The sequence below is a fragment of the Eublepharis macularius genome, chromosome 7, assembly GCF_028583425.1.
Source record: "Eublepharis macularius isolate TG4126 chromosome 7, MPM_Emac_v1.0, whole genome shotgun sequence".
Taxonomy (NCBI): domain Eukaryota; kingdom Metazoa; phylum Chordata; class Lepidosauria; order Squamata; family Eublepharidae; genus Eublepharis; species Eublepharis macularius.
Window position 1 is genome coordinate 116922491 of NC_072796.1, and position 27889 is coordinate 116950379.

The window sequence follows — 27889 nt, forward strand, 5'->3', positions numbered from 1 at the left end:
TTAAAAGTAGCCAATTTTATTCAAATAATGTGCTGCGAAGTTCACATAATTACCACCCTCTTCAAAACAGTACGTAATTAAAGTATGTCCTTATCAAATGGAAATTGCCTTTCTTCTTCAGAAGTGTTTCAGTAAAAGCCCGAGTCTTGAGTAGCCCAGTTAGGTGCCTTTAAAAAAAAAAGCAAATTTATTAGGACATGAGAGCTGCATTTCCAGCTAATCGACAGTAGATGCCAGAATCTGAAAATCACCTTACAGTTACCCTAGGCAGTGTCAGGCACACTGTTGGTGGTAAACTGAGGAAGGGGTATCTCTGAATTTTTCTTCAATGCAATTAACAGTACAATCCTACGGCTAGGATAGCAACTAAACCCCATGCTGGTGCTATGTGGAAATACCAAAAGTACAGCACCCAGCTGGTGCAGTGTTGATATAAACTGAGCACCAGCATGGCTGAACTAGCAAGAAGGCAGTGAACAGGCTGCACTGGGAAAGGGAGAAGCTTAGTTCATATCAAGAGTCCAAAAGCCCACATCCCACCCTCAGCACCAGCATACAACCCCCCTTCCACGACCAGTGGGAGTGAAAAGAATTGTCCCTCATCTTCCTTTGGCCAAGCCTACACAGTTTAGAATACTGTCTGCAGCCACACACAGTTCTAAGTACCATACAAACTCCAGACAGGACACCCTGTTACTCAGATGTGCTCAGATGAAGCTAAATCTGGCCTCTTATTGAGCACACTCTGACCAAATACAGTGATTGGAATTTTAGAGAAAAAGCCCTTTCCATATACCACCAAAGAGGAGAGCATATTGCCAACACCCCGATAAGCACCCCAACCTCAGGATACATGCTCTGACTTGGAGCCTCTGCTCCTCTAAACTGGGGACACAGGAATGCAAGTGAAGGGGGTCCCCTGCCTCAAATTTCGTTGTGCCTTGGGCTCAGGGCAGAGCTGTCAAAATATCCCCCCCCCCATCATATTCCAACCCTAGAGAAAAATAAATATTTGAACCCACAGATGCCACAACAAGATACACTTCAGATACATTAAGCCACGGAAACATAACTCTTCAGTTTCTTCCATTCCTAAGTACTTGCAGGGCCATTTGGTGCTCACCTCAGTCCTACTGCTCTGGTTAAGTTTTTTCTCAATATTCATAGCCAGCATCTGACTCCGGAAAGACAAGCTTTTGGTCTTCTCAATCACTTGCTGGTAAGGTGACACTGCATTGTTCCCCATCACTACATGGCCCTAAACATTAGAAAGACAATTCAGGCAGATTATATACCTTTTGCATGCTTGGGTAATACCAAACTGAATACCCCATATTCTCCTTTTAAGCGTGTGGAATGGTCTACCACCAGCATTACAACCGTGCAACCTGCACTTAACTGCAACATTTCCCATCAAGTCTTATCCCCCCCCCTTCTATCCTCCTAAAGGTGCACACAGCATAACTCAATCTTCTAGCATTTATCTGTAGCTTCCTCAACCAACTTGCTCCCTATTCAGTTGCTAACTGGAAACATACAGAAGCAGATTCCAAACTGAGAGATCTCACAACAACCCGCTCTTTGTATTCCACAAAATCTACAGCTTAAGAAATTCTGACAATAACCATGCCGCGTGGACTTCTGAATCATAGCCCTGATCTTCCCACTCTGCCAAGCTGGGCGTACCAGCCGTCATGTACAACATCTGCTACAGTAGTACCCTCTCCCCACCTTAACTTTACATCCAGCCTGAATTAACAGCATCCATGGGATGGGCAACAACACTTCTGCCTTTCAGCCACGAGTGTTGTCTCAACCCACACTAGTGGCAGTGTATGGATTTAGGAAAACTTTGTCACCCACTCTGTGTGGTAGCCTCCAGACTCTGTTCCCTGGCTGCTTTCTCCATGGCTCAGAAAGCTCAACGCTGCCATGTATATGAAGAAGTGAGCTGTGGCTCACGAAAGCTCATACCCTACCACTAATTTTGTTCGTCTAATAGGTGCTACTGCACTCTTGCTCTTTTCCACTGCCTTGGTTCATCAGCCACCATTCACAGGCAGGTCAATCAACAACAGTGGGACATGCAGCAAAACCGGAAAAAGCTGAAGATTATGAAGTAAAAGGCTAGATGCCGGAACATACTGTAACATGAACATATGAAACTGCCTGATACCAAGTCAGGCCGCTGATCTATCAAAGGCAATATAGTCTATTTTAACCAGCAGCAGTTCTCCAGGGCTTCTGGTAGAGGTCTTCCAGTTCACCTACCTCAGCTTAATGGAACAGGTAGGTGGCAGGGATTGAACCTGGAACCTTCTGCATACAAAGCGAATCCTCTACTACTGAGTCACAGCCCCCCTCAGATACACTGCAATTCACTTACTCAGAACTGGTGTGGCACAGCAATCAGGCGTTTTGACTTGTAAACTAAGTCCCTGGTTAAATTCCTGCCTCAGTCATAAACTTAGTTTGTGGCCTTAGGCAAGCCACTGTCTCACAGCCTCCGCATGCTCATCTGTAACACTAACACTGCCTACCACAGGAGCTACAAAGATAAAGTTCTGCTATTATTATAAATCGGCTGAACTGCTGGAAGCCCTCTGCCCTGTGACATCTTCGTGTGGCACACTCTTTCCTAATAAAAGATCTCAAGTGTTCTTAGTATCAAAAGCCAGCGCCGACAGCACAGTAGAGAAAAAAAGTAACAGAATTTTTAGACTTCTTGTAGCTCATACTGGCTTAGATCCAAGCCAGCCTTTTTGCTAGCAAAAGACATTTCCACTCTCAAATATGGAGGTCTCCGATTTCTGCTGCATAACATACCATTCCCAAGAGGTTCTTAATTCACAGGAGCTGGGGGAGGGGGGTAATCCAAAGGGGGTCCAGGGAAGTGGAGAGATCTACTATGTGAGTGGAAACCCACTTCACGGTTCTTAAGACCCAACTCAATGACTGTAGGAGCGTTCCGGCACACACAATTTTACACAAATTTAAAAAAAAAAGCTTACCAGTTTTGAATCTATCTTGGCATCCAGTCTTGCATTCCGAATTAAATTCACAATCCATCGCTCAGCTTCTTCAGGAGTCATATTTAGCTTATCTGCCAACATACTGGGAGGGGGTGCAGGGAGACAGGGGCAGAGGGGAATAAAAGGATATTTTAAAAATAAAAATCTATGCTCTTGCCTCAGCCTCTGTGCTGTGTTTATAGTGCCTAAAGCTGGAATAATTTGGTAATATTCTAAAGAATAGAATACTGACAGTTCCAACTTAGTTTCTGATTTTATAAAGAGGTCTTGTGCTGGATCCCACAGATCCATTCCACCAGCAGAGGTGCTTTCATCTGGAGAAAGAGGGCTTCCTCCAATCCAAGACTGTGGATATCCTCCACCAGGGGAAAGCTCTTCCTACTGGAGCACAGCATCTCTGATAATGGAATGGATCCATGAGATCCAACCCCTCACTGTAATTCAACTCCACATATTGCTGTATTTTTAACCTTTTTAAAGTACCAATGGCCAGCCTAGTGATACCAACAGCTGGGAGCTACAAGAAGGGGAAAGCCCTAGAAAGCAAAGCTGCTCTGTGCATATCTTTCACGCAACAGAAGAGACATGCAGCAGTCAGTTTTAGAAGAAAAAAAATCCTTCCATGACATATGAGTAATCTCTTACTAGAGTCTAAATAATCCACTTCAGTGATGCCTGACACCTTAAAAAAACCGAGTTATATTCTATACTGAAACCAGCATAACAAGCACTAAAATCAGGCATTGGTTGCGTATAATTAATACGTGGACATCTCTTAATTGCTGTTTGTTAATTCCTGTCTGTAATGGTGGCCTGCAAAATATGACTAGAAGTTTAAGATCTACTGCAGACTCATCTGTTTAGTTCCATTTACATGCAGAATAAAAAAAATCAATGAGGAAGCAATCACGGGGAAGAAAGCTTATGGTATCTTTGACTCATCCAAGATATTTTACAGCTTGTCTGCTTCATTTTAAGAAACTCTAACAGTCCAACACATTAGAAGACAGAATTCACAGTACCTAATAATTTTGGGTGAATTATTTAAAGCCAAATCAGACACTGAATACATGGAATTTATTTTATGAAATAGAGGGCTGGTTAAGACTCTAATGAATTCTAAAAGGATCATATTTCTGAAACCAGAAGGATTTGAATTTGGTTACATAACTATATAATTTCACCACAACATTAAACAGCCACACACACTACAAAAGGACCATCTAAGCGAGTTTTCATTTGCTGAACAACTGTCTAGCTTTTGATATAGCGGTCTTTCCAGGGAAGTGTTTCATTCAACTAGCCATAAAGCACTAGGCAGACATCACTATTCTTTGATGTTCTATTTAAGACCACTTGTTTCCCAGTTGGCGTGTGACGCAGAAGAGTTGTGACAATTGGATCTTTCAAGGATTGTGTCCAGACATCCCAATTTCTGCTCCTCTACAGAACAAGGCAAGAGTCAATATCTGCTCTTCTGTCAATAGGCACTCAGCCAATGGCTTTTCCTGTGGCTTTCTAATGAGTTCTCAGCATTCCCCATTGGTGCTTCACCCATTTAAGATGCATGAACTCTCAACTTCCAGACTTTTGCTAATGCTTTGCGTTCTCTCCTGTAATCTGGCCAACACAAAACACTGAACTCTATTTTAACCACCCTCCATTACCAATCTCCGCTCCTGTTCTACTTAAGCTTAGGCTTTGACTCTCTAGGTGCTTCCATTAAGATAACATACATCATTATATCTGCAGATTTAACTTCTTCATTATGAACTGAAGTATAACTTCAGTTGCCAGTAAGAAGAAACTTAAAATTTGGCATAGACAGAGCCCATCAATTTTATCAGATATCTTTCCAAAGCCCCTAAGGCATCCATCTTCATTTCAAAACTTTAAGACCAACTCTCTGATTAATAGTTTATTTGGGGCTGTGGATGTTTCATTAGATTCGGCACTGAATGTGTCCGGTTGTGTGTGAGAGAGATTGTGCCATAGTTGAAAACAAGCTTGTAGGAGTTTCATACAAAGGCTAGAATGCAGCTGAGTTACAATAACTGATCAAGAAGAAAGGCCCATTTGTCAAATGCCCTTTCTTCCTCAAGACTGCTGTGATTCATTCATGTTCCTACCCCAAAATAGTAACATTCATAAACTGAAGTAAAAGCATCAGATACGAAAATGCTGAAAACAGTGATCTAATCTACAGGAACTAATTTGCTTCCATCCTGACTAGCATGAGCAGATCAGCATGCGGTGGCAACCTTTGAAAGGAGGAAAAAATTATTTGGAATTCAAGTTTTCACAAGCCAGGGCCTTCTTTGGTTTGAAACATACTTCAGGAAGTGTGGCTTACAATTGTTCTGTCAAATTTATAAACCTCTGAAATATTCCAAGACACTACACAAGAGACAAAACTCTTTACCAGTCTGCCTTGACACATACACTGGCCCAGTTAAGAGGAGCACGTATTTTCATGCGCTTTGTCAGACATCTCTCTTTTTGCAAAATTAAGTAAGATGGCATCCTCAGGGATGCAATTTATATAAGAGCTTTAAATATTTACTTACAAAGATATATATGCCACTTCTGCAGGGAATTGCTCAAGGCAGCTCACACATAAAACAGTATGATAAAGTCTTACAACTACAGCATACAAACAAAACCACGGTATCAAAGCAACATAAGATAATGGTCAACTGCTTAAACTGAGAGCCATAAAGCAGTCCACAGGCTAGAAGATGACCACAAGAACACACAAAAATAGCAGCTATGTTTAGCTTGTACCTAGAGAGTAAGATAGGCACCAGGTACGTCTCAAAAGGGAGGCATACAGGTTCTAATCCTTACCATCCACAGATCTTAAAAAAAAAGCTATTGAGTCAGTATTTTGAAGATTGCTCTTATATTGGTTGTTCACGTGTATCTGAGAGTATTAGGACAAGCATTTGAAAGGCTGCCTCCTCCCATACTGTGCAGCCCGCCAGTTAAGATTCGCCTCACAAGGCCTGGTCTCTGTGCTTCTACCTTCAAAGGTGAGCTGGGAGGCAAATAGACACACAGCATTTTCTGTGGTTGCACCTTGCCTTTGGAATGCCTTCCCCCTTGAGGCTCACTTGGCACCTACTTTACGATCTTTTAGGTGCTATGCATCATTTCCCCCAGGTTTTATCTTACCAGCTTTTTGCAGGGTCTGGTTCTGGTCTGAAGTCTGTTTAATGGATAGGCTTATGTGGTTTGTGCCCAACAGCTTGTTTTGCTTTGTTCTATTTTATCTGTAAGCTGATTTGAGCAAGACTCTGAAGAACTGACATAGAAATATTCTAAATAAATAACTAGAAATCTGGGGGTTTGCTCAGCTAACATTTAGAAAGTGTTCTAGTACGGAATTACTGTGCAGTCTTATTTGGGTGAATTTCAATATTTTACAGGTATTTAAAATCCTGACACTTCAGCTTTTACTGTCAGTAAATATTAAGGGACAGCTTATTAAATATTTCTTGAAAACCATAAAGATAAATAATGAAAAATATATTAAATATAGAACATGTGAAAAATCATGTGGAAAAGGGCTAATATTGTTTTGATTTTTAAAGAAATACAGCAAATTCAAATATGGTGGCGGCGGCAAGTGCTGTCAAGTCATACCTGACTTATGGCGACCCCTGGTGAGGTTTTCAAGGCAACAGACTAACAGAGGTGGTTTGCTATAGCCTGCCTCTGCAGTCCTGGTCTTCCTTGGAGGTCTCCCATCCAATTACTAATCAAGGCCAAGCCTGCTTAGCTTCCAAGATTTGACAAGACTGGACTTGCCATGGGGCTAACAAATATGAAGACTAGTTATTCTGGCTCCTTCATCTCTAGTAATGGAGCAGGGAGAAGAATTTACAACAACTTAAAAGATAGCTGAAGTTGGCGAACAGAGAAGCGACCTGAGCATATTTCTAATAAATTCTTCACATACCTCATTTGTCTATTACTAGAAGCTCTTCCAGTTTTCACCTCAGAGTCATTTTTATGTTTCCCTGAGAAACTCACTGGCTCAGTTCACAAACCCAAACTATGTTTTTGGGGTGGTGCCACAAGTTTACCAAGTCAAATTATGCCTCAAGATACAAGCTCAGCCTTTTCAGGTACCACCAGAAGGGCGGTTTCCTCCCCTCAGAAACTTCAGCCCTTCTCTACAACTGTCAGAGAGGATCAGCTGCTGTCCAACACGAAACTGGGATCCAAGTTAACAATTATTTTCTACTATTATTGCTATGCCTTATTTGCTGATGCAACAAAAACAGATTTACCATCAAGGCGCTTGTGGTACAGCATTACCTATTCCACAGCCCACCTTTCCTCAAATCTGAGCTGATACAAACAAAAAATTTCCTACACACCCAAAGCCATCATGTCAGAAGCCTGACCTACAACGTTTTTCTCCCTCAGCATGCTACTTTGGTATATAGCAACAAGACTTTAATGTAAAAGAAAACTTACAATATCCAAACATACAGCCAAGGAGGCCCAGTCTCATGAAGACACAGAATTTGTATTCAAATACCTCCCTCCAAAGCAATCCAGAAGAATACTACCAAGGCATAACTTATACAGAAATTATTTTACAGCTGCTTCAAACCAAATCGCTCGTGTTGAAGACAGTTCAAGTTAATATTTACTAAGCTTATAAGAAAGCTTTCCTCCTATACATACAAGAACTGCAGTTCCTTTCCCATTTTTGTACGCTAATTCTAACTCATCTAGAACAGAAACAGCTTGGCCACATCACCTTTTAATGCAGTCACATATTTAACAGTTCTAACACTAGTCCAGCTCTTCTTACTTGATGCTGATGCACTGGTGGATGCGACAGAAGGTCTCAAATATAAAGAGGCGAGCATTTTCAATGAAGTCTTCAAGACAAGCCACTAAGAAAAAGTCATTCACAAGAACCTGCAAGATGGCACATGTTGATGGAGGGGTAGGGAGAACGAAGGAGAGAAGGAAGCATGGTAAAGTTAAATTACTAACCAACAATCACATGAAGCTTAAGTATTGCAGATACAGATCCATGCTTCTTGCTATTACTAGAAGTGCCCTCCTCCCTCAAGTTCAAGCCAGATCCCCCACAGCCCATCTTTCCATCCCATATAACAATTTGGCTGTGCAGGACTGGCTGAACTACAGGAGGAGAAAATATTATGCAAAAGGTTTTGACAGGCACTAAAATGTCTAATTCTTGTATGTTTTGAGCAATAATGGTTTAGACTATGCATACACTAAATTTCAGCTATCTGGATGGCTGGTAAGTATCTTAAACATGCATGTCTCTTCCCTTTCCATTTCTCTAAAGTGTTTTACATTTTTTCCCTTGAGGCTTCTATTAATAATCAGTTTTGAAGCTATCTGTGTACCAAACGTCAGGTTTCTAGCTAGAACAGAAGCTTGGGGCACACTTTAGAATCTCCTATTTTAACAGAGATGAACAAGTGTCCTATTTTCAGATTTTTCTATAAATCTGGATGTGTTCTATCATGCGTCAGTGATTCAGCTCATTAAGAAGCACCTAACAGTTCTGATAATCCAACAGTAACCCGCCCCCCCCCCCCCATATCTATAGGTGTGAAGTGTCCGATCTTTTAAGGAAAGGTACCCAATATAATTGAGACAAAAAAAAACAGGGGAACTACAGAATAAAAATATAGTGCATTCACATTTGGAAAGTTAGTCTAATGCCTGTTTGTCTTCTTGGCAAAGGGAAATTTATTAGTACATTCTCAATTAAAGTTACACCGACCCACAATTCCAATCATGTGTTCCTTCCATAACTACCCTTTAAATGCCACTTTAAATAACTCTTCACAGATGCCTCAGTTTACAAAAATAATGATTAGAATCTTATATTCATCTCCTTGTGCCAGAGACATGATTCATAGGTTCAACCTGATGCAGCTAATCATGATAGCCATTTGTACAGTTCCAGTTAAGATTGCACTAGCAAAAAAAATCCTTACCGATTCACATTCTCTTAGCTTCTTCTGTGCTCCATCGAAGTCAAAATTTACATATAAACATTCCACAAACTCAGTTATCGGGTCCTTGTAGGTATAGGATTCCTGCACAGGTAAGAGTAGCATTTTACGTTATTTATTTACTTGATCCTGGTACGAGTTCCCAAGGCAGCTCACAACTGAAGTCGTAAAACATCATGGGGGGGGGGGGGGAAATCACGCCAAAAAACACCATCACAGAAGTGATGTGTCAATTTGACAGCTTCACTCAAAGGCTTTTCCATATTAAAAAGAAGAGGGTTCCTATGGGAGGTTGTCTATTACGGGTGCCCCTCTGGGGTCCTTTAGACCCACATACACATCCCTGTCCCTCCTGCTCCTTTCAGCCCTAGAGCAGGCACCACTCTGGTCTGTGAGTTCAGCTAGGGAAGGCCCAGAGCACCCTCCCTTTCCCTTCAATCTTCCTAACTGCACCTCGCTACTGATGAGGGTGTGGCTAGGTGACTGGTCAAGCTTGAGGTTTGAGGATCCAGACGAAGTAAATGCAATCACCAAACAGGTGGGAAAAGAAACACTTGTGAGCAACAGTTTAACAGTAGATATATTTACAACAACCAGAGTAAATTAACACAAAGGAGCAGGTAAGAAAAGAACAAAGCCTCCTAACCTGACTGGTCGCTATTGTGGCTGGGCCTTTCTGGCTCCAACCCCACCTTCTCTGGGTGAGGGAGGCTGCTAGTGACCTCTCTGTCACTCAGCTCCTAGGAGAAAAACACTTTCCTCCTTCGGGGGGGGGGGGGGCTTATATTACTTTTCTCAGGCCCCGGACTCCTTGCTGTCAATTGGCCTCCCTTTCCCCTCCAATTTCACTAGGCCGTACTGCAGGCTTAGAGGGCCGAAAGGAAACTCCCAGCAAAGCCCCAAACTCAACTGCTATCAAGAGCGAACAGGAGCATGAACATCACCCTCATTCTGCGGTCACTCCGTTGGCTACCTATCAGCTACTGTGCTCAATTCAAGGTATTGGTTATCACATACAAAGGTCTTCACAGCCTCGGCCCAACACACCTATGGGAACACCTCCCTTCCTATGTTCCTCCACAGCAGCTTTGCTCATCTGAACAGGCTCTCTTGCAGGTGCTAGCCTGCACATGGGTGAAATCAACAGCAGCCCGTACGCGGGCTCTCTCTGTGGTGGCCCCTACCCTGTGAAATAGCCTGCCTGAGGAGGTCAGGAGAGCCCCCCCTCTCCTAGCTTTCTGCAAACGATGCAATACCAAATTATTCAAAAAGGGTTTTGTACTGTAGGAAGGGCTCTCAGATGCTTCGCTAATGAGTTAAGGACCATAGACTTTACCACTATATTGCCTTACCTACTACCTGTTGTCTTAAATATGTGCTCCTAGGAGCTACTTGTGCTCCACGTGGTCTAATGTCAGCCACAGAATTGCTTATGTTCTCTTTCAACATTTCTTCAACTCTGTATGGATTCTTACTAATGCTGTCTTTGTCAATTTTATTTACCCTATGGCAGTGTTTATGGAAATGTCCTTGAAACTGACTGTACTAATCTCACACTGTATAATCCGCCTTGAGTCTCTGTGAGAAAGGTGGGCAATAAATAAATAAACAAAACAAACTGGGAGAGAGGCACTGCACCAAAACCCCTCCACCAGCTAGCCTTGCGCCTAGGAGAGAAAGGAAGTGTCCGAGTTGTAGCACAGGGACCCAGATTCATGACACAGGGCAATACAGTCAAGGCAGTCCTTCATGTACTTTGGACCCAAACCACTGAAGAGGTAAAACGTCAAAAACATTTGAATTGGACCAGAAAACAACCATCGTTGGAAGAGCTCTGGCTCTGATCCAGTGAAGCAGAAGCAGTATTTGGGGCGGGGGGGGGGGATCATTTTGGACTCCCGAGGGAAGAAATGTTTCCGTCAGCAGTGATTTTTGGCAGGTTTTATGTATTTGTAAGGCTTTATGTATTTGTACGATTAGGTGCATTTTGTGCAAGCTGAAATTTATGGACTGTCATCGAGAGCAGTCACACATACATCATATCACAATGATCTAGTTTGGATGTTATCAAAGCAGGAGCACCAGTGGTCAGGCCTATTATCCCCAGGAACAACAATAGCAAGTAAGACTTTTTAGCAGACTATTGGGGAGGTGTCCAGAAGTACTCTCAAACTGTCAATCTCATCAGTACAAGCAATAATTCAAAATGAAGTTAAAATCCTTTAAAGCAACAGCAATTCAGTTTTAAACAATTCTAAGAGTACAACTGACTATATTTTAAAATTTTAATGGCACATAAATTACTAAAGCTACCAGCTTCTATGGAGCTGCTTAGCTCTGATCTTACATTTTAGACTTAAGCTTGCAGGCATCTTTGGCACGCAGTGAACAGGGCAAATCTATAATAATGCCTGCCATAAGAAAGGGGAGGACTGTAAGGAGAATAAGAGTGTAAGCTCTGGCATAACCTTATGGTGATTATGAGCAAGTATGGAAGAAGAAAAGGGAGCGGGGGGTGATTTCCACCATTCTTTTGATTTTTCAAATCAAAGGGGAACATTGTTCCTGTAGCCTGAGTATTAGCTGGGACCAGGGCAATCCTGAGGTAGAAGTTTAAGATAACTTAAGGAGGAGCTGCAATCAAGGACCAAAGTGGTTTGAAACAAAATCATTATAACAAGCATATATAAACTGTGATTAACAGAAGCCTATTTTTTACCTGCTGAATAACCTTGACCAAGTCCTTCAATACTTGTCTACGCTTTCGAACATCTTTGTTTGTTATCACTGCTGTAGTAAGATATCGAAGAATATGTGGGCACATTGTTTGGATTGCATTAAGGTACCTGGAGGAAAAAAACCCCTCTTATTTTAGAGCCAGAAACAAATTAGAACTCAAGACAGCCCAAGCCCCTCTTCTGGAAGGGGAATATAGGACTCAGAATAGCCTTAGCTTACCGGGTACCCACCCATGCTATTTGGAAACTATACTTAAGAGGAAAGGTGGTGAAATCTGCTTTAATCCCAAGCCCTGCTCATTCTTATAAACCAGGGATCCTTTCTGAGCCTGCGAACACCCTTTGGCATTCTGAGTCAGGGAGGTGGTCCCACTACAGGAGGAGGAGCCCAGCATCCCTTCTACCGCTCTGGTGCTCTCTGACCCCCACTGCAGGTCCTGTTCACAGAATCCTGAATCCTTCTCAAGTGAGCAGCAGGTGGATCCAAGCAAAAAGCCCTTTTATTTGTATGAAGGTAGCCAGTCATCCATCCTGCCTGCACAATGGCCCCACCTTTTTATGAAGCGCAGCGCAAGCAGCTGCCACGTTGGGGAGGTATAGAATATACATTCAAAGCCATTATGCCAACAATACATTTCAGTTCAAATCAAGAGTTATAGATTTGGGGTGAGGGGTGGGAATGGGTGCAAGATGAAGTGAAGCAATTGCGATCATAGTAAAAATTCAGTTTAAACTATTTGCAAAGTTTTGGGGGGGGGAGCAATTGTTTAAAACAAACTATTTACACATACTGCTTGTCTGTGCATTGAGGCTACAACAGATGACTCATATGTCCTTGAATACAGCAGAATAAGGCAATGAATTACCACATTACCTCATACAACACTGACATCACCCCCCCCAATTTCACTGAAATAGATAGCCTGTACTCCTAAAATCTTTGATAAATTTTAAATGTAATATAATACCAGTGACTGCATACAAAGATCAAGTTATCTATGAAATACTGTCTCTTCCAAATTTACGATAATTACAACAAATGGAAATGCACCCGTAATATATAATTCCTTCGGTATTTGCAGCCTCATAGTATTGCATGATGTATTACAATCCCAGTGAAAGATTAACCTTTAAATCAGCTCTGACAGGCTAATGTGAAAAAGATGCTGCTCAGCAATGCATCCAGTGGCACTCAAAGGCTGCTTTGATGCCCAGGTTCCTGCAGAGCCTAGTAAGCTGAAGTAACTTCCCAAAGAAGCCTGCTTAAGCCTTTAAATATCCTCGAGTGTAGAAGAGTGGACTTTGATCAGCCTCTCGTGCATTCCTTTTGGGGTCTTTGGTTTGCTTTTAGGAACCAGACAACTTACTGGGGCTGATAGAGAAAGAGGTCAATGATGTTGTCTCTCCCTTTTGGATGGTTGAAGAAAACAAAGAGAGACCAGTGGATGAGCCACGTTCTCTGCTGAAGAGACTGGAGCGGAGAGCTGACAGACTGAAAAACAAAATATGTGTAAATGGCGAATGTGTGCCACAGAGTTCCATAAATACATTTTCAGTTTCCCCCCTTCTAGACCACTTTGAATCAGTGCTGCAAGACAAAAACTCAGCTTTGCTTTAGCCCAACAAGATTACATTACTTGTCTTCCTCTGTAATTTGCCATTCACTTACGGCAAGCAGCTAAACGGAGTGCCTACTCCAATGCCAGAATTGGAGAATGATACAGAATATTCATTGACCTTCTCAGTCAACTTGCAACCTTGAACATGCCATGCCTGGCATGCCCAACAGTATATTTCTCAATGTAATGCTGGTGTGTGAGTGAGAAAACAGGTTTTCTGACCACTGCAGAGAAACCTTGTCATGGAGGTTTTTCATCACTTTCCACCCAAATTCAGCTGCTCTTTAGACTTCCAAGACTTCCATTTAATCCTGACATCTTGAAACGACCACATGCTTCTGACAGCATGAATAAAACCTCTCCACCACCCATCTGAAAAGCCATTAAATGCAACAGACTTGCACAGGCTCTTTTTTGGTTCATATAGGCCTTCATAAGACATCTTCTAGCAAACTGAATTTATATGGTCTGCATTTGAACAACCTGTAGTATCATCCTTAGCTTTTTTTAGCTTTATAGAAAGTAGGCAACTAGCTGCACGTTGTCATGACCATCAGCAGAGCTGGTGACAAGATACAGGTATTTGTAAGAGCTGTCAAAAGGGAACAGAAACTTGTGCTACAATGTACACTTGCAATGTCACTTTGCACCCCTTCTGCCATCTAGCCATTTGCCACTCCATTCCTGAAAACTAGGCTCCGAACCATCTTCTCTCAACTACTAAAGAACTGTAAGTTCAGGCACCCGTTTATTTCAGATTCCAGACATGTCGGAACTTGTAGACGTTGTTCAAAAAAGGAAGACTTCAGACCAGTAACGCAGTAAGGAAAATGAGAACTGGCACAAAATGTTTATGAAGATTCACCAGCTGTTCCTCGGCGCTCCTCGATTTTGAGCATGTTAGCGTGATTAAGAAGACAACTCACATTATTGTCAATAGTCTCCTTCAATCTTGTAAGGTCCTCCATGGCAGCATCCCAGTTCTGCATCAGAATTTCGGATGCCAGTTTTCCCCAGAGAGAACTCAAAGCATTTCTATCTGTTGATGGAACCTGTTTTAAATAAGTGAATCCGATTACAAGAACCACAATAATTTAATATTTCACTAGGTCAAACGTTTTGATTAGAGACTTGCTGGCACCAGTTAAGAGAGAATGTGCCACCGACATGCCTGTTCCACAATTTTGGGAAAATGAGCTGTGTTTCATTTAGAAAATCAGTTTTGATTTTCTAGGAAACAATCAGCAGCACTGGGCATTTCAAGGAGATTCGGCTGGAGATTAAAAAAACCAAGGAAGCCTGGAGAATTGGCAGCCTCAGCTTCTGCAGAGACTTTTCAATGAAAGCAATAAGAACTCCCGCATTTAAATACTGCAGTGTAGTCTGAAGCCCTCTGGGGTTTTCATGCACTAATTTAAAATGGTTTAAAGCTTAACTAGTAAAACCACCAACTCTACTGAAAACTGCTGCAAATAAGGAGGACAATCTAGGAAAAAACAAAACAGCAGCCAGCTTCGTCTAGGTTTATAATAGGCTGTTTAACAAAGATAGATGCAGACATTATGACTTTCGTATAATTTCAAACATAGATATTTTATGCAGGAGATAGCAGCCCGTACAATTCCAACAAGTAACATTTCATTATATGGCTCTCTGCTTGGTACGGAGATGATTCAAAAAACAGAGCAGAAGAAATGTAACTTTATTTCTACATTAGGTAAGACAGTGCCGAACCCATCTTATGTTTTTCTCTCCAATGTGGCTGGATCAAGCTCATTCTAAGGAAGGGTCTTTCTGGGGTCAGTCAGCCTAGTTTAAACAGAACTGAACTACACTAGGTCATTCAAAGCATAAAACTCTAATGTCAGATCTGTTACAATGGTTCTTTCATAGTGTGTTTCCCCAATGACCCCTTTAAAACAAATCTTTGCTAACAGAAGAGTAGCAGAGTTTCACAGCAGGCCACTGAAAACAACATATCTAACCATTATTTTACAAATGGCAAAATATATTAAGCATATCTTTAATGGCATAGTGCTAAAGGCACTAATATTTAAACTCATTGTTTAAGAAAAGAGACTGCCAGAAGCTGTAAGAAAAAAATCTGTAATGGATCCCTCTATCCTGAAACTGCATGTCCTCCACAAATTTTTAAACATTTCAAATAGAAAGATGCTCATTTATCACTGTGGTCTGAATACTAAGTTGGATGAGGCTACTAAATAATGCTCTTGAAATACTCTAAATGTTCAAACGGTACTGGGATTACAGATACTTTGAACACTCATGAGGAAAAATATCACTTTGTTTTACTTCAGAACACATGAGTCCCAGTAACAGACACCCACTTTTGGCTCCATTCCATACAACTTCATTTGGCACAGCACAGTAACTCGCTTTCAGTAATGGATTTGTTGGAGAAGTTTTCATCAGCGGCAGGTTACCAAAATAAGAAGTTCCCTTAGTTCAGTAACTGTACATTTAGTCTGGTAGGACTGTAACAATATCTCCTCTCTCATATTTACCACCCCCACCCACCTATTTAATAAACTACATGAACAGCCTACTCTTCATTTTGTAAATTAGCTATGGCTATAAGTGGTTGGTTTAGGAAGAATTCAGACTGTATTCTAAGTCCTTCATAGTATTCAAGGAAAGCCTGACAAATTTCTGAAACGTAGTCTTTAAACTGAGCATTTCCACCAATTGAGTTCAGAGATAAAGTAAGAGTTTCGCCACTATTCTGTCCAAAATTTAGTTTACAATTATCTGTCCTCTAGAGGCTATATTTTCTTTTATTTCCTTCCCACCCACCCACTATAATGCCAGCCCAAAGAGGCTCCAGATGGTTTATGCTATAAAACTATAAAACCACAATAAGGCCACAGCTATTAGGATAGGAAAACAGTAAGAAATGTCCACACACACTGTGAAGGATCATCCTCACATTCTAAACAAGATCTCCTCAGCTGACATCTTGAAGGTCAAAGTGGAACTGGATTTCCCTAGCTGAGTCAGTCCACAGTCCACCAGTTATGACTGAAATATGTCACAATGAGGACCTCAAACCAGCTTAAGTCATGCTTCTTTAACAATTCCCCACTGGAATTGCGTGAGCAAGGAAGGACGCAGTAGCGCTGCAGCAGGTGGGCTGGCCACTGAGTGATGAGATTCCCCACTGTGAGTCTCACAGGTTCCCACCCTGCGCCTTCCTAATGCCAGAGGGCTGATATTGGAATCAATCAGATTCCACAAATATCCACAAAAATAACCAAGACAGGCTGAGTAGGTAACAGATCCAGACGTTTTTCTATAGCAAATCCTCTTGTAAAATGTGTGAATATTCAATTTCAGGAGAAATTAATGGCAAATTCATATTGATGCCCAGTTGCACATATTGATGCACATTTTAAAAGTATGACCTAAACAATAAAATACACTTACCAATACTCTAAAAAAGTAGAGGTACTCTGCTGCTCCTGAATAGTTGCCACACTCATACTGGAATTTTGCATACCTATAAAGCGTGTCTAGATACTCCTGCCTAAACTGAAAAACAAACCAGAATTAGAAACATCCTTCTGTGAGGGTACAAATGATTTATGTTAGACTAATACAAGGGCTGCTGCATACCAAAGCTTTAAAATGAGCTTAAATTACTTTTATTTTAAGGAGGAGGCTGTGGCTTAGTGGTAGAGCATCTGTTCTGCATGCAGAAAATCTCCAGTTCAATCCCCTACATCTCCAGAAAAAACAATAAATTAGAGGGTGAAGAGATAAAACACTGGAGAGTTAGTTGCTGCTAATCAAAATATACAAGACTGATCATGACAGACCAATGACCTAGCTCAGTACAAGGCAACTTTATATGCTGGATGAAATCAAGCCTGTCATTGACCTAGTCACCACCAATGACTAGAAATGGGTCAGCAGGTGACCAGGATGTGACACAGCTCACATCACATTTCAGTACCTCAACCCTTCTACAACATTTTAAGTTTAGTGCTGATTGAACTCCTGTTAATTTCTCAACAAATTAGAATTCTACTGCTTGCGCTACAGAGTGGTGTTTGTTTTTAAAAAAAAACACAGATCAAAACTTAATCATCATGATGACTCAGTTAGCTGATGGATTTTGCCACGCAAATGAGCGTTTATCTCCTCTCTTTTGCCTTGCCCTTTCCCTAAGGATAAAGCCTAGGGAAAGGTGAGAATGGATTTTAGATGCTGGCTTTTGGTGCAGATGCTGTGGTTCAGCTCGTGGATCTATGGGCTGGAGTCCATTATTCCATGAAACCAAGAATGCAATTTTTAATTTCATTATGGTGTCATTTGTTAGCAAGGTTAAGACAAAGGCTTCTAGCGGGGGTAGACTGGCCATTTAACTTACTGGGGAATTTCCTGGTGGGCCACTGCCCTAATGGCCAGGAGCAGGCAAGGACATGCCTCACCAGCCTCTGCCAGTGTTGGCTCAGACCATCAGCAACAGTAACCAGGGTCAGCTCACCCACTCCTCCTGCACCACTACTACTCTGAAGGAAGAAGAAACGAGTGAACCCATGGTTGACACGGTTGAGCTGTGGCTGCTCAGCTTGGCTTGACCCAGGGCCATTTTTATTGCCCGCTTCTGGATTCTAACCCCTTCATCCTGGGGCAGTCACCAGCAAAACTAACAGCATCACAAAACTTCTCCTAATGGCACCTGCTAAGACTACAGACATCAAACAAACCTTAGTACTTAAGTTACAAGGGTTTTTTAAAAAATAAATTAAATTAAAGTTAGTTTTCCCTGGATAAAAAGCAAAGAGAAGAGCTACTTGGTGAACAGTCCAAATCTCCTGAACCTTTACCTAGCAGACTTGAAAGTTAGAATTCATTACAATTAACTTAAAAGCAAATTTCACTGTTGCACGTTAATTGGCATAAGTATCAAACCTAGTGCTTTGAGCAGGTTGGGTCCAAAGTCCAGAAAATCAGCTTTGGATTCAATCCGGTAACTGAATTTTTAAAAACTGCTTTTAAAATAATTGACCTGTCCGAAGTCCAACTTTACTGTGACTGCCAGAAAACTGCTTTTGTACATTGGATATAAAACTGCTTCCGGTTATTTCATGAACAAAGACACACTTCGGGGAAGAGGAATAGGTGCTTTGCCTTTAGACCATCAGAAATGGAGATGAAAGAGCTCTGAAAAGCTCCTATGCAATTATGATCGTCCACATCTTCCTCCATGTGTCACTGAAACTACCTCATGATTTTAAAATAGATGTAAGAACTCACCCACATTTCTTCCTTTTGGGTTTCTGTTTTTAATTTTTTCCTCAAAGAACAGCTGGGTATTTTAACCTGGATTTCCTAATGTTTGATATGAAGAGAAGTAACTGATACCTACACCATGCTTGTCCGCCAAGTAGTCAAAGAGCATCCGACCATCCCTGTAATAAAGAAGAATTTTAACTGTAGGGCCGTAAGCTGCTAAAAACCTTCAGAAACAGATCCAAAATATATGACTGTCCACTGAAAGCTAAGCATTCCAATTTTCAGTCACAGTAAATCAAACTTGGTGTCCATGAAAATCTTTATTTGAAAACAAATTTCAATGCTATTTTCAGCTTGTAAGACGTTTCATTTGATATACAGAGTGAATATATTAGTAAGTTCACATATCACTCTGACGTGTATGCTCAACATGCAAAAGAATGTATGCTAGTTGTCGAGGCCTGCTAGCTTACCCATGCGAGGGAAGGCAGTAAAATTTGCTTACTTCCTCTCTCCTTGTATGCAGCAACAACTTCTGAACTCACAGTTTACCAGGCAGTTTAAGACTTCGTGTAGGTGGTTGCTTATCTTCTGAAAGCTCATTAACAGCTGTTGCACAGCTACAACCACCATAAAAATTATAGCCGTTTTTTAAAAAAACAGATCAGTGTACAGGCATGCTCTGCTCACATAAACAGGGTACAAAGATTTTAAAAATCATTAAAGCAATTAAAATATCAGCTTGGTAACGACATCATGTGACCTGTTGCCGATGTATCCATGCAAGTTCATTGTCTCACTGCATACCTGTAGTGGATCCAAAAATAATATTCAACCAGTGAAATCTGGGGTAGGTGTTCACAAAATACACCCTGCTGCTACTGCCCAAAGAGCTAGTGTGGTGTTGCATAGTGGTTAGCATATTGGAGCAGGATCCAAGATATCCACGTTCACATCCCCAGTGTTTGATTTGGGGTCAGACTACCATTCACCCTAGCATACCACAGACTGTTGTTGTGAAGGTAAAATGCAAAGGGAAGCACCATACGTGAACCCTGAGCTCTTTGCAGGCAGAGTGGCATAAAAATATTTCAGACAGAATGAATTCCTCAAAAAGCTGCTCGGAGGGGGAGGTGGTGGAGATAGTACCTTTAGAAACAGCATGAGAGGTAAGAGTTGAAAATAAGATTGATGAATGGACAAAACTGCTCTCTTCTTATCGCTGACTGAAAACAGCCTTAGGACTCAAACTTTACGTACTTAGAGATGTTTGCCTTACTTCCAACCTGAACTTTTATTGTAAACTCAACTGTTAAACTCTGAAAATAGACATGCCAAGTTTTTGTGGCTGCTACATTAATGTGACCAGATTAACTAGCAGTTCTTGTAACAGAAGGTAAATTTAACAGTTAACTGATATGAGAAAAAATCAGGGTGGATAAAAATCAATGATTTTTTAAAAAAAATCAAAAAAATCGGATTTTTTAAATTTAAATCGGATTTTTTTAAATAAAATGCTTTTTGAGGGAAATATATTACCATCCAAAGGTTATTCCATCATGAAATAAAGATTAGTTTTTAATTATGTAGAATAAGGCTGTATATGTTTAATTTTTTTGGTAAATAAATTCCATTAATCCATTCACAATGTCATGCTCTTCCAGAGGTTTTTGTAAGATTATTGGGCAGTTTCTCTGCCTACAAGATATTATCACAGATGCTTGGTTTTGCAGTTCTCAAAACTGAATTTGTGTCAGCTCAGCAGAGATCACATGCCTCTTCTTCACAGCAAAAATGTTATAACATGAACAGAGTTGAGAAAAAGACCTTAATTCTATTGTTCTACAAACCTATGAAGACAGAATCAACCCCTCCAGTGCTAAGTTTCAAGAAGTTCAGTGAATAGAAACAATATTTTTCTGATTGTTTGGAGTGGAACAGGTCTGCACAAGAAGAAACTAAGTGTGAGGAGGGAGGGGCAAGCAGCACAAAATGAAAGTGAAACTTTTTGAGCACAATACTGCACAAGTCTTTGGATCTTTTGTGTGTATGACCTGAGGTTTATCACATTCTTTCCTTGGAGGAAAAAACCTATAATGGCAGCAGGCCGTAAAAGAGACCCAGTTTGGGAATACTTTAATGAAGTTCCTTTACCTATCGGTAAGGCAGGCATCTACTTGCATATTAAAGTTATACCAGCAAGAATTAGTCTTTATGTAGAAAACTATGATTTAAATCAAGCCTTAATGACTAGTGATTTAAATCGTGATTTAAATCAGTTTGATTTAAATCAAATCCACCCTGGAAAAAATTATATGAACCAGTCATACCTGAAAGAAATATAGTAACTACATTTCAGCTGATGAAGGCTTCAGAATATAGTAAACTTTAAGGACATTTTACAATATTTTCAGTAGAATTCAGAGAGCTATAAGCGTATGACAGGGAGACTGAACTGATTAATGCAGAAGTAGTATAAATACTTATTATAAACAGCAGCACATGTCAGATCACCAAAGCTACCTCAGCCAAACTGTGTGCTCAACATGTTACTATACTTCATTACAGATATGTGTGTTTTTGTAGAGCAAATGAAAGAAGTCACTTTTGAAATGCCTAAAAGACAGTACCTTAGAGAAACACACTTTAACTAGCCAAACAAATTGTACCAAGGCTTTCCCTACAGAAACTGCTAAAGGAAATCCAAGCAGGAAGCAGAAGTCACCTTCTGAAAGGTACTGAAAATTCTCATTCTCTAATATACAAGGTTTTATGCCATCTACATCTTAATAATTCTCATACACTTTATACAATAAAGCTTTACAAGGATCTAAGCTTTGAATTCAAATTCTTATCTCTGATTACTAAGAAATTTACAAAATATGAAGGCAAAGTCAGGGGACAAGAACAGAGCATTGCTACCAAATTCTTCGCTGATTTGTACAATATGCTATTCTGTCATGTGATCTATTCCTTAATCTCCTTGGCCTGCTCCAACCCTCCTTGGACAGGACATTAGGCTCTCTACAACTGACGCCCAGAACTGAAAAGGCATGGAGGCAGCAGGTCTTTCTAGCAAGCTACTTTGTTGATAAAGAAAAAGAGGGAGGGACTGAGTATGCAAGATGGGCTTGGACTTTCAACAAGCTACAATGCGACTGTGACATGCTCTTGTACATGATCAGATGCACAAACCATCATCTGAAACGTAACATCAGACTAGAGACACAGAGACTTCACAATACTAATTCTGCCGTCTCCACTTTTTCACGTGTTGCATGCATACGTCATTCTCTCAAGAAAGTCAGCTTTAAAAACTGCACACTGATATTTTCATCAAGTTTCACAAATTGTACAGAAATTTACAGAGGATCCACTGTGTTCCTTGCGGGTGGGGGGGGGCGGGGGAGGGAAGAGCCCTCATAACAAGGTTTAGCGATGGAGTCATTTAACCCAGGTTGCCTCATCTGAAAACAAAAAATTCTCTAACTGCGATGAAGCAACAAGACTGCGCTTTAAACATTCATAATGATTTATTTCTACGGCATAGGAAAATAAGAGCCAAAAACCTACCTAGTAGACTGCATCTGTCGGGTCGTTTCTGGATCTTCAAACATCTTGACAATTGGTTCAGTTTCTGCCTGAAGTTGTTTCAGCTGTGCAACAACTGTGGTTCTCTTTTCACGCAAAGCTGAGCGTAAAAGTAAAATGTTTAAGCTTTCTCTACAGAGTAAGTCAGCAACGATTTGCTAGGATGGAATGACACAAAGTACTCTACATTTTCTCCTCAGGCATATAAAATTAGCCTATATTAAGTGCATCTTTGGCTTTATTAGTCAGCAATAATCCCATTCATTTTTAAAAAAATCTGAAAGTAATCTGAAGAACAATAAGTGCCCTGAGATTTTTTAACATGACAATTACACTTCTGAAATTGGTCAACCTGGTACTGCCAAACAGCATCAATAAGTTCAAAAGGATCTTTGCTTACCAAACTTTGGAATACTAGGGAAAGCCAATCAAAAAAGAAGCCCGTAGAAACCCAAGCTTAAAACAGTAATCAATTCAGTTTGTGCATGAGGTATGCACATTAAAAGAAGATTAATCTTGAACACGGTCTTCTTGAAACTTAAATTTTCATACCAGTAACATACCAGTAAAATAGCTTAATGTGTGCAATAAAAAAATAAGTAGGTTTCAGTGGCAAAAGTTTCGAAAAAGCATGATCAGATCCACTAGTGATAAACAGATTGAGACATATAGCAGAGGAAGATCTTCCCAAGAAGCCCTAATAGTGAGCCACAACGAAACGTGCGCAGGAAGTCTTACCACCTAACCCACTGTGTTTACACCCAAGAACCATAACTTGCCTGACAAAAAGTACTCCAGTACAGATGACTTATTCTTTGCTTTAGGGGAGTGTTATAATTAAGATGGAGAAAAAAATGCAGTTACTATTAACTCTGTTATGTGTATGTAAAAAGATCCACCAAGTTTGTCAAGGGAAAAGAATGGAACAGACTTCCAGCTCTTGTCTCAACCTCATTCTGTAACTGAAGCAGAGCAAAAGGTAGAGCCAGGTTTGCTTTTTCAAGCTTGGCTCTACCTCATGTTGCACCCAATCCAAACACAATTCCCTCTCACTTCTGAAGTTTCACTGCCACAGGAGTAAATCTTTTCTCTGCTCCTCTTTATTCTCAGTAACTGGACAGAGAAACAGATTTCCTTACTTGGAAACTACTAAAAAATGACTTTCTAAACAAGATTAAAGTATTTTAATAAGCCAGAAATATCTTCATAGCTGTTTCTTGGTCAAGCTACAAGGGAATCAAGTGCTGGGAATTAATCTATGTTTTATTTAATTAAAGTATCTATATGCTGCCTCTTTGGAAACCAACTTGAGGCATCTATTCAGATTAAATTTATTAATCAAGAAATTAAATCATTCAAATCACAATTGTTGTGCAGGCAAGTCTGCATCCACAACAAATCACAGAGAAATAGAAGCAAAACCATGGAAATTAGTAAAACTGAGCAGAATGGATACATTTAGTTTTGAGCAAAGGCTTTCAAGTGTACAGTTAATAAAATCTGAGGAAACATTAAAGTTCAGTAGGGAATATACTGGCTGTAGAAGCTTTAATATTTCCAACAGATCATGTAACAGTTCTTTTTACGGCCAAAAAGCTTACCGTGAGGAATATCATCAGAATAAAGGTTTTTGTAGACGTCCATAGCAAAATCCACCATATTGGTATCACTAAGGAGATCCAGTTTTCCTTGAAGTAATTCCTTTTCATTGTATATCTGAAGCAGAAAACACAGGAAACATGTATTGGGTTTCTGATTTAAGAAACCAAAGCTTTAAAGTAAATTACTAAAAATACCAAAGATCTATGGTCAAGAATACTGAAAGGTCGTGCATCGTTTTAACCACTACCTAGCACGGTGCTGTTCTTTTCAAATACTAGGAGATTCAGACACCACATCAGCCCAGCATGAACTCTAAACATGCACAAGTGTGGCTACTTGTCGCACTCCCATGCCACATTCCTCTACCTTCATGTCTCATTTATTTATTTTTATTATTTATTTTATTTATGTCACTGAGACTCAAGGCAGATTACACAGTATGAGATTAGTGCAATCAGTATCAAGGACATTTCCATAAACAATGCCATAGGGTAAATAAATACAAGATTACAAAGACATAGCATTAGCAAGAATCCAATACAGAGTAGAAGAAATGCTGAAACAGAACATAATCAACTCTAGGGCTGACATTAGACAACATGAAGTACGGTAGTATATACAAATACATATTTAAAGCAACAGATAATATGTAAAGCAACATAGTAGTGAAGTCTATGGTCCCTAACTCACGCAGTAAGCAATGACAGAAACCTGGTTTAGGACTAACACAGGTTACATCTAATACTCAAATTCACAGCCGTGGACTAACTAGGATTTATTTCACTCAACTAACTGGAATTCTACACTTGAATTAAACCTTGTGTGGGAAAAACTAATGCTGGTTAACTTAAGAACCTGCATGTATACTTTAACCCAGGGAGGGGTCTAGCGAGGGCAAGTGTGTGAAGATGACAAAAATCCAAGCTCTTGCACACTAGGGCTTATTGCCAGCTTGGCGTTGCTTTTGAATGTAGTCGGGCCCTGATAGCAGCCAAGATCTCTACTGCAGATTCCATCTTCCTTCATCACCCTAGATTTTATGGTCATTCATAGTAATGAGTACTAGAATCAACAGCAACTTAAATAATCTGAGAAACCAGATTAGTTTAAATCAGCCATAAATTTCGAATTAAGAATTCTATTACACGTATTTGTAATTTTGCTACTATTATGCAAACATGCAGAGTTTCAATGGCAGGGATGAGGAATCTTTAGCTGACTTCATGCGGCTAATAGCCTGCTTCACATCTGTGATGTGAACTTTTTGAGGAAAATTTGAATCGGAAAATTTTCTGATTCAAATTTATATAAATAATTTAAAATTCTAAATAATGTCAGCAAAAGAAGGCAAATGCACCACATACAAGCCTGGATCACATACCAGCATTAAGGTCTGTCCATGCTTCAAGTCTCCATTTTTAGCCCATCTAACATGATCAACCTGCAGCACAACAGCCCTGGCAGCTATAAACAGGCTATATTTACATGCACAGGGTGGAACATTTTCTCTAACTCACAAAATGCTGCAACAAATTCAAGTTTTTGAGGTGCAACCAGACCTTTTGGTGTTTTGGCTACCATTCTAATACAACTCCCCTTCGAGAACATATGTCATTCTGAGCCTGTGGAGAGAATGTGGTTTTCCAAACAACCTGTGAGCAGTTAGTGATGTCCGGTGCTTTTTATCTTCAGTGCACCTATCTATGCTTTGATTTCTTCCAATGACAGATGCAGAATTTTAAGGTACGGAACTGCTTCAGGCCATTTAGTTAAGTGCCCTTTTATTTAGCTAACTTGGTTTAATGAAGGTGTGCAAATGTTTTGAGTAACTCAAATTTGCTTTTTTACCAATAAAAGTTGGCCCAATAAAGCACTTTGAGACCATGAAAATTATAAGGAGTTCTAGATGGTTGCTTTTTTGTAATGGAATATATAGGTTTTAGCTAATGCTTTTGAGCATTCAAAGCTCTCTCAATCATGACCTTAATATAGTTCTTACAACAGAACCCTATTAGGCAGATTAATATCTATTTTTATGTTATCTACTTTATTTATATCCCAACTTTCACCACAATGTAGGGCCCCAAGGTAGCACACATAATTCTGCTCTCTTCTATTTTACCCTCACAAGCCTGTGCGGTAGGTTAGGCCAAAGGTGTGTGACTGGCCCAAGGCTATCCTGTGAGCTTCCATGACAGAGTAGAGGAGTTAGCCGTGTTAGTCTGTGGTAGCAAAATCAAAAAGAGTCCAGTAGCACCTTTAAGACTAACCAATTTTATTGTAGCATAAGCTTTCGAGAAAAGCTTATGCTACAATAAAATTGGTTAGTCTTAAAGGTGCTACTGGACTCTTTTTGATTTTGCATGACAGAGTAGGGATTCGAACCTGGTTCTCCCAGAACTTAATCCAGCATTCTAACCACTACGCCACGCTAGCCCTCCCCATAATATTATCTCAACTTTATACTCTGGTGTTTAAGATGAAAGAAATGGGCTCACTTAAAGCTATCCAACATAGCAGAGGTGAGGTTAAAACCATTTCTAAATGTGTGACTCTGCTTATGATTGTGCTGTTAGTACCTGCTCTAGCCAGCTCTCCATCCATATACTCCTTTCAAAATCCGATAGCCTACAAAATGCTATGCAAGAACCAACGAAAGAAACAAGCCTAAGAGTCTTTGACTCATAGCGCACTACAGCATAACTTATTAGTTGCTAAGCAGTCTCCAAATTATGCTCAACTATAATGATATAAAAGGAAATCTGGAAGGAACTACTTCAACAGCTAAAAAACACTTTTTGCATGAGAGATTGCTACACACACTAAAAAGAATATGTAAGTTACAGGGTAGGGTCACTTATTCAGGTGCTTCTCCCAAAATGCATAAATAAGCTGTTTTCTAATTCAGTCTAATCACAAGACAACTCATACCTCGTTAAGTTTGATCTCTTACCGTCTCAGGCAGATACATAAATATGTTTCAATGCACATTTCAGTTTTTTATGGGATGGATCATACCCCACAACGAAACAGCAGGAAAGGTAGTGACACCCTAAACACTAAAAAAATTTATTCAAGCTTCTGAGATTCAGAACTCTTTATCAAAAAGAGTATATCTCCCGAGGCAGACGGATTTATACTTTAAAAGACAGAAGCAACAGAAGGCAAAAAGTTTGTAGCTTTCAGTATAAATTCATCAAACTATGAATGTAAACTCCACGCACCGGATAAAGTGACTCACAAAACCCTATGCTAGAATAAGCTTTGATTTTTAAGGTGCCATGACAGACATGGCTATTTCACCAGAACCACAAAAACAGATAGCAGGAATCCTCGTTGATCCGAAAATCCTGAAACTAAAGCAAAAGGCAGTTTCAAGTGGGTAGCCATGTTGGTCTGCAGTAACTACTAAACCTCAATCTTGCTCTCTTGAAGCCAAAAAGTGTCTTTTATTACAATCATTTTGAGTCTTCCAGAACTCTTCCATCATGCTGAGTACTAACAGCATTCCCGTATACTCCTCAACATGAGCTACAAATATGTTAAGAGGTGCATAAAGTCAACCGTGGCAAAATGGTCATGTCTGGCACTCTACACGAGTACAGATACACTGTTGCTACTAAAGCATATTTCAGAACCTTGGTCCTGAGCAAGTCCTCATAATACCAAATTTAGGAGCAAAGAAAAAGAAGCCACCTCTCTCCATTACTCCCCCTCAGACTTTTTTTTTTAAGTGACAGAATGCCAATCTTCCTCCCCAGCCATCGACACAGAATGGAGCAGATGCGCATGCGTCCTGCCTTTAAAGGCGCCGCTCTGCGAGCGAGTCAACCGAAGGGCTCCGAGCGCCGGTAGGAGGAAGGAGCCCTGAGAGCCTACCCCACGGCCCAGACTGCCACAGAAAACGGGAACCGCCCTCACCTCTTTAACAGAAAGGAACTCGAGGAGCGGGAAGACCAAATGCCGGTCTAAGAAGTGCGCGATCCGAGTGGTCAAGTCGTACTCCGCCATCTTGGACGCGAGGACGAAAG

The 27889-nt window shown here is 40.4% G+C and overlaps 1 protein-coding gene across 1 annotated transcript; it reads right to left on the minus strand.

Annotated features, from left to right (window-relative positions):
* EIF3E (eukaryotic translation initiation factor 3 subunit E) lies at positions 1 to 27889 on the minus strand. The gene is made up of 13 exons (XM_054985148.1): positions 27780 to 27889; positions 23858 to 23972; positions 22239 to 22356; positions 18799 to 18841; positions 16851 to 16955; positions 14333 to 14458; positions 13155 to 13279; positions 11769 to 11895; positions 9032 to 9133; positions 7861 to 7970; positions 3012 to 3114; positions 1124 to 1258; positions 1 to 167 (listed from the first exon to the last, which is right to left on the minus strand). Exons 1-13 carry the CDS (start codon positions 27867 to 27869, stop codon positions 129 to 131), a joined length of 1338 nt encoding a protein of 445 aa, XP_054841123.1. The 5' UTR covers positions 27870 to 27889; the 3' UTR covers positions 1 to 128.

What these genes read in the sequence shown, in the direction of transcription:
- EIF3E (XM_054985148.1), bottom strand. Translation starts at nt 27,869, where the DNA reads ATGGCGGAGTACGACTTGACCACTCGGATCGCGCACTTCTTAGACCGG. An exon ending in AGGAGACTATTGACAATAAT is followed by an intron (nt 13,280 to 14,332) that starts GTGAGTTGTCTT and finishes TTTGTTTTTCAG; the next exon opens with TCTGTCAGCTCTCCGCTCCA. An exon ending in ACCAGAGCAGTAGGACTGAG is followed by an intron (nt 168 to 1,123) that starts GTGAGCACCAAA and finishes TTTTTTTTAAAG; the next exon opens with GCACCTAACTGGGCTACTCA.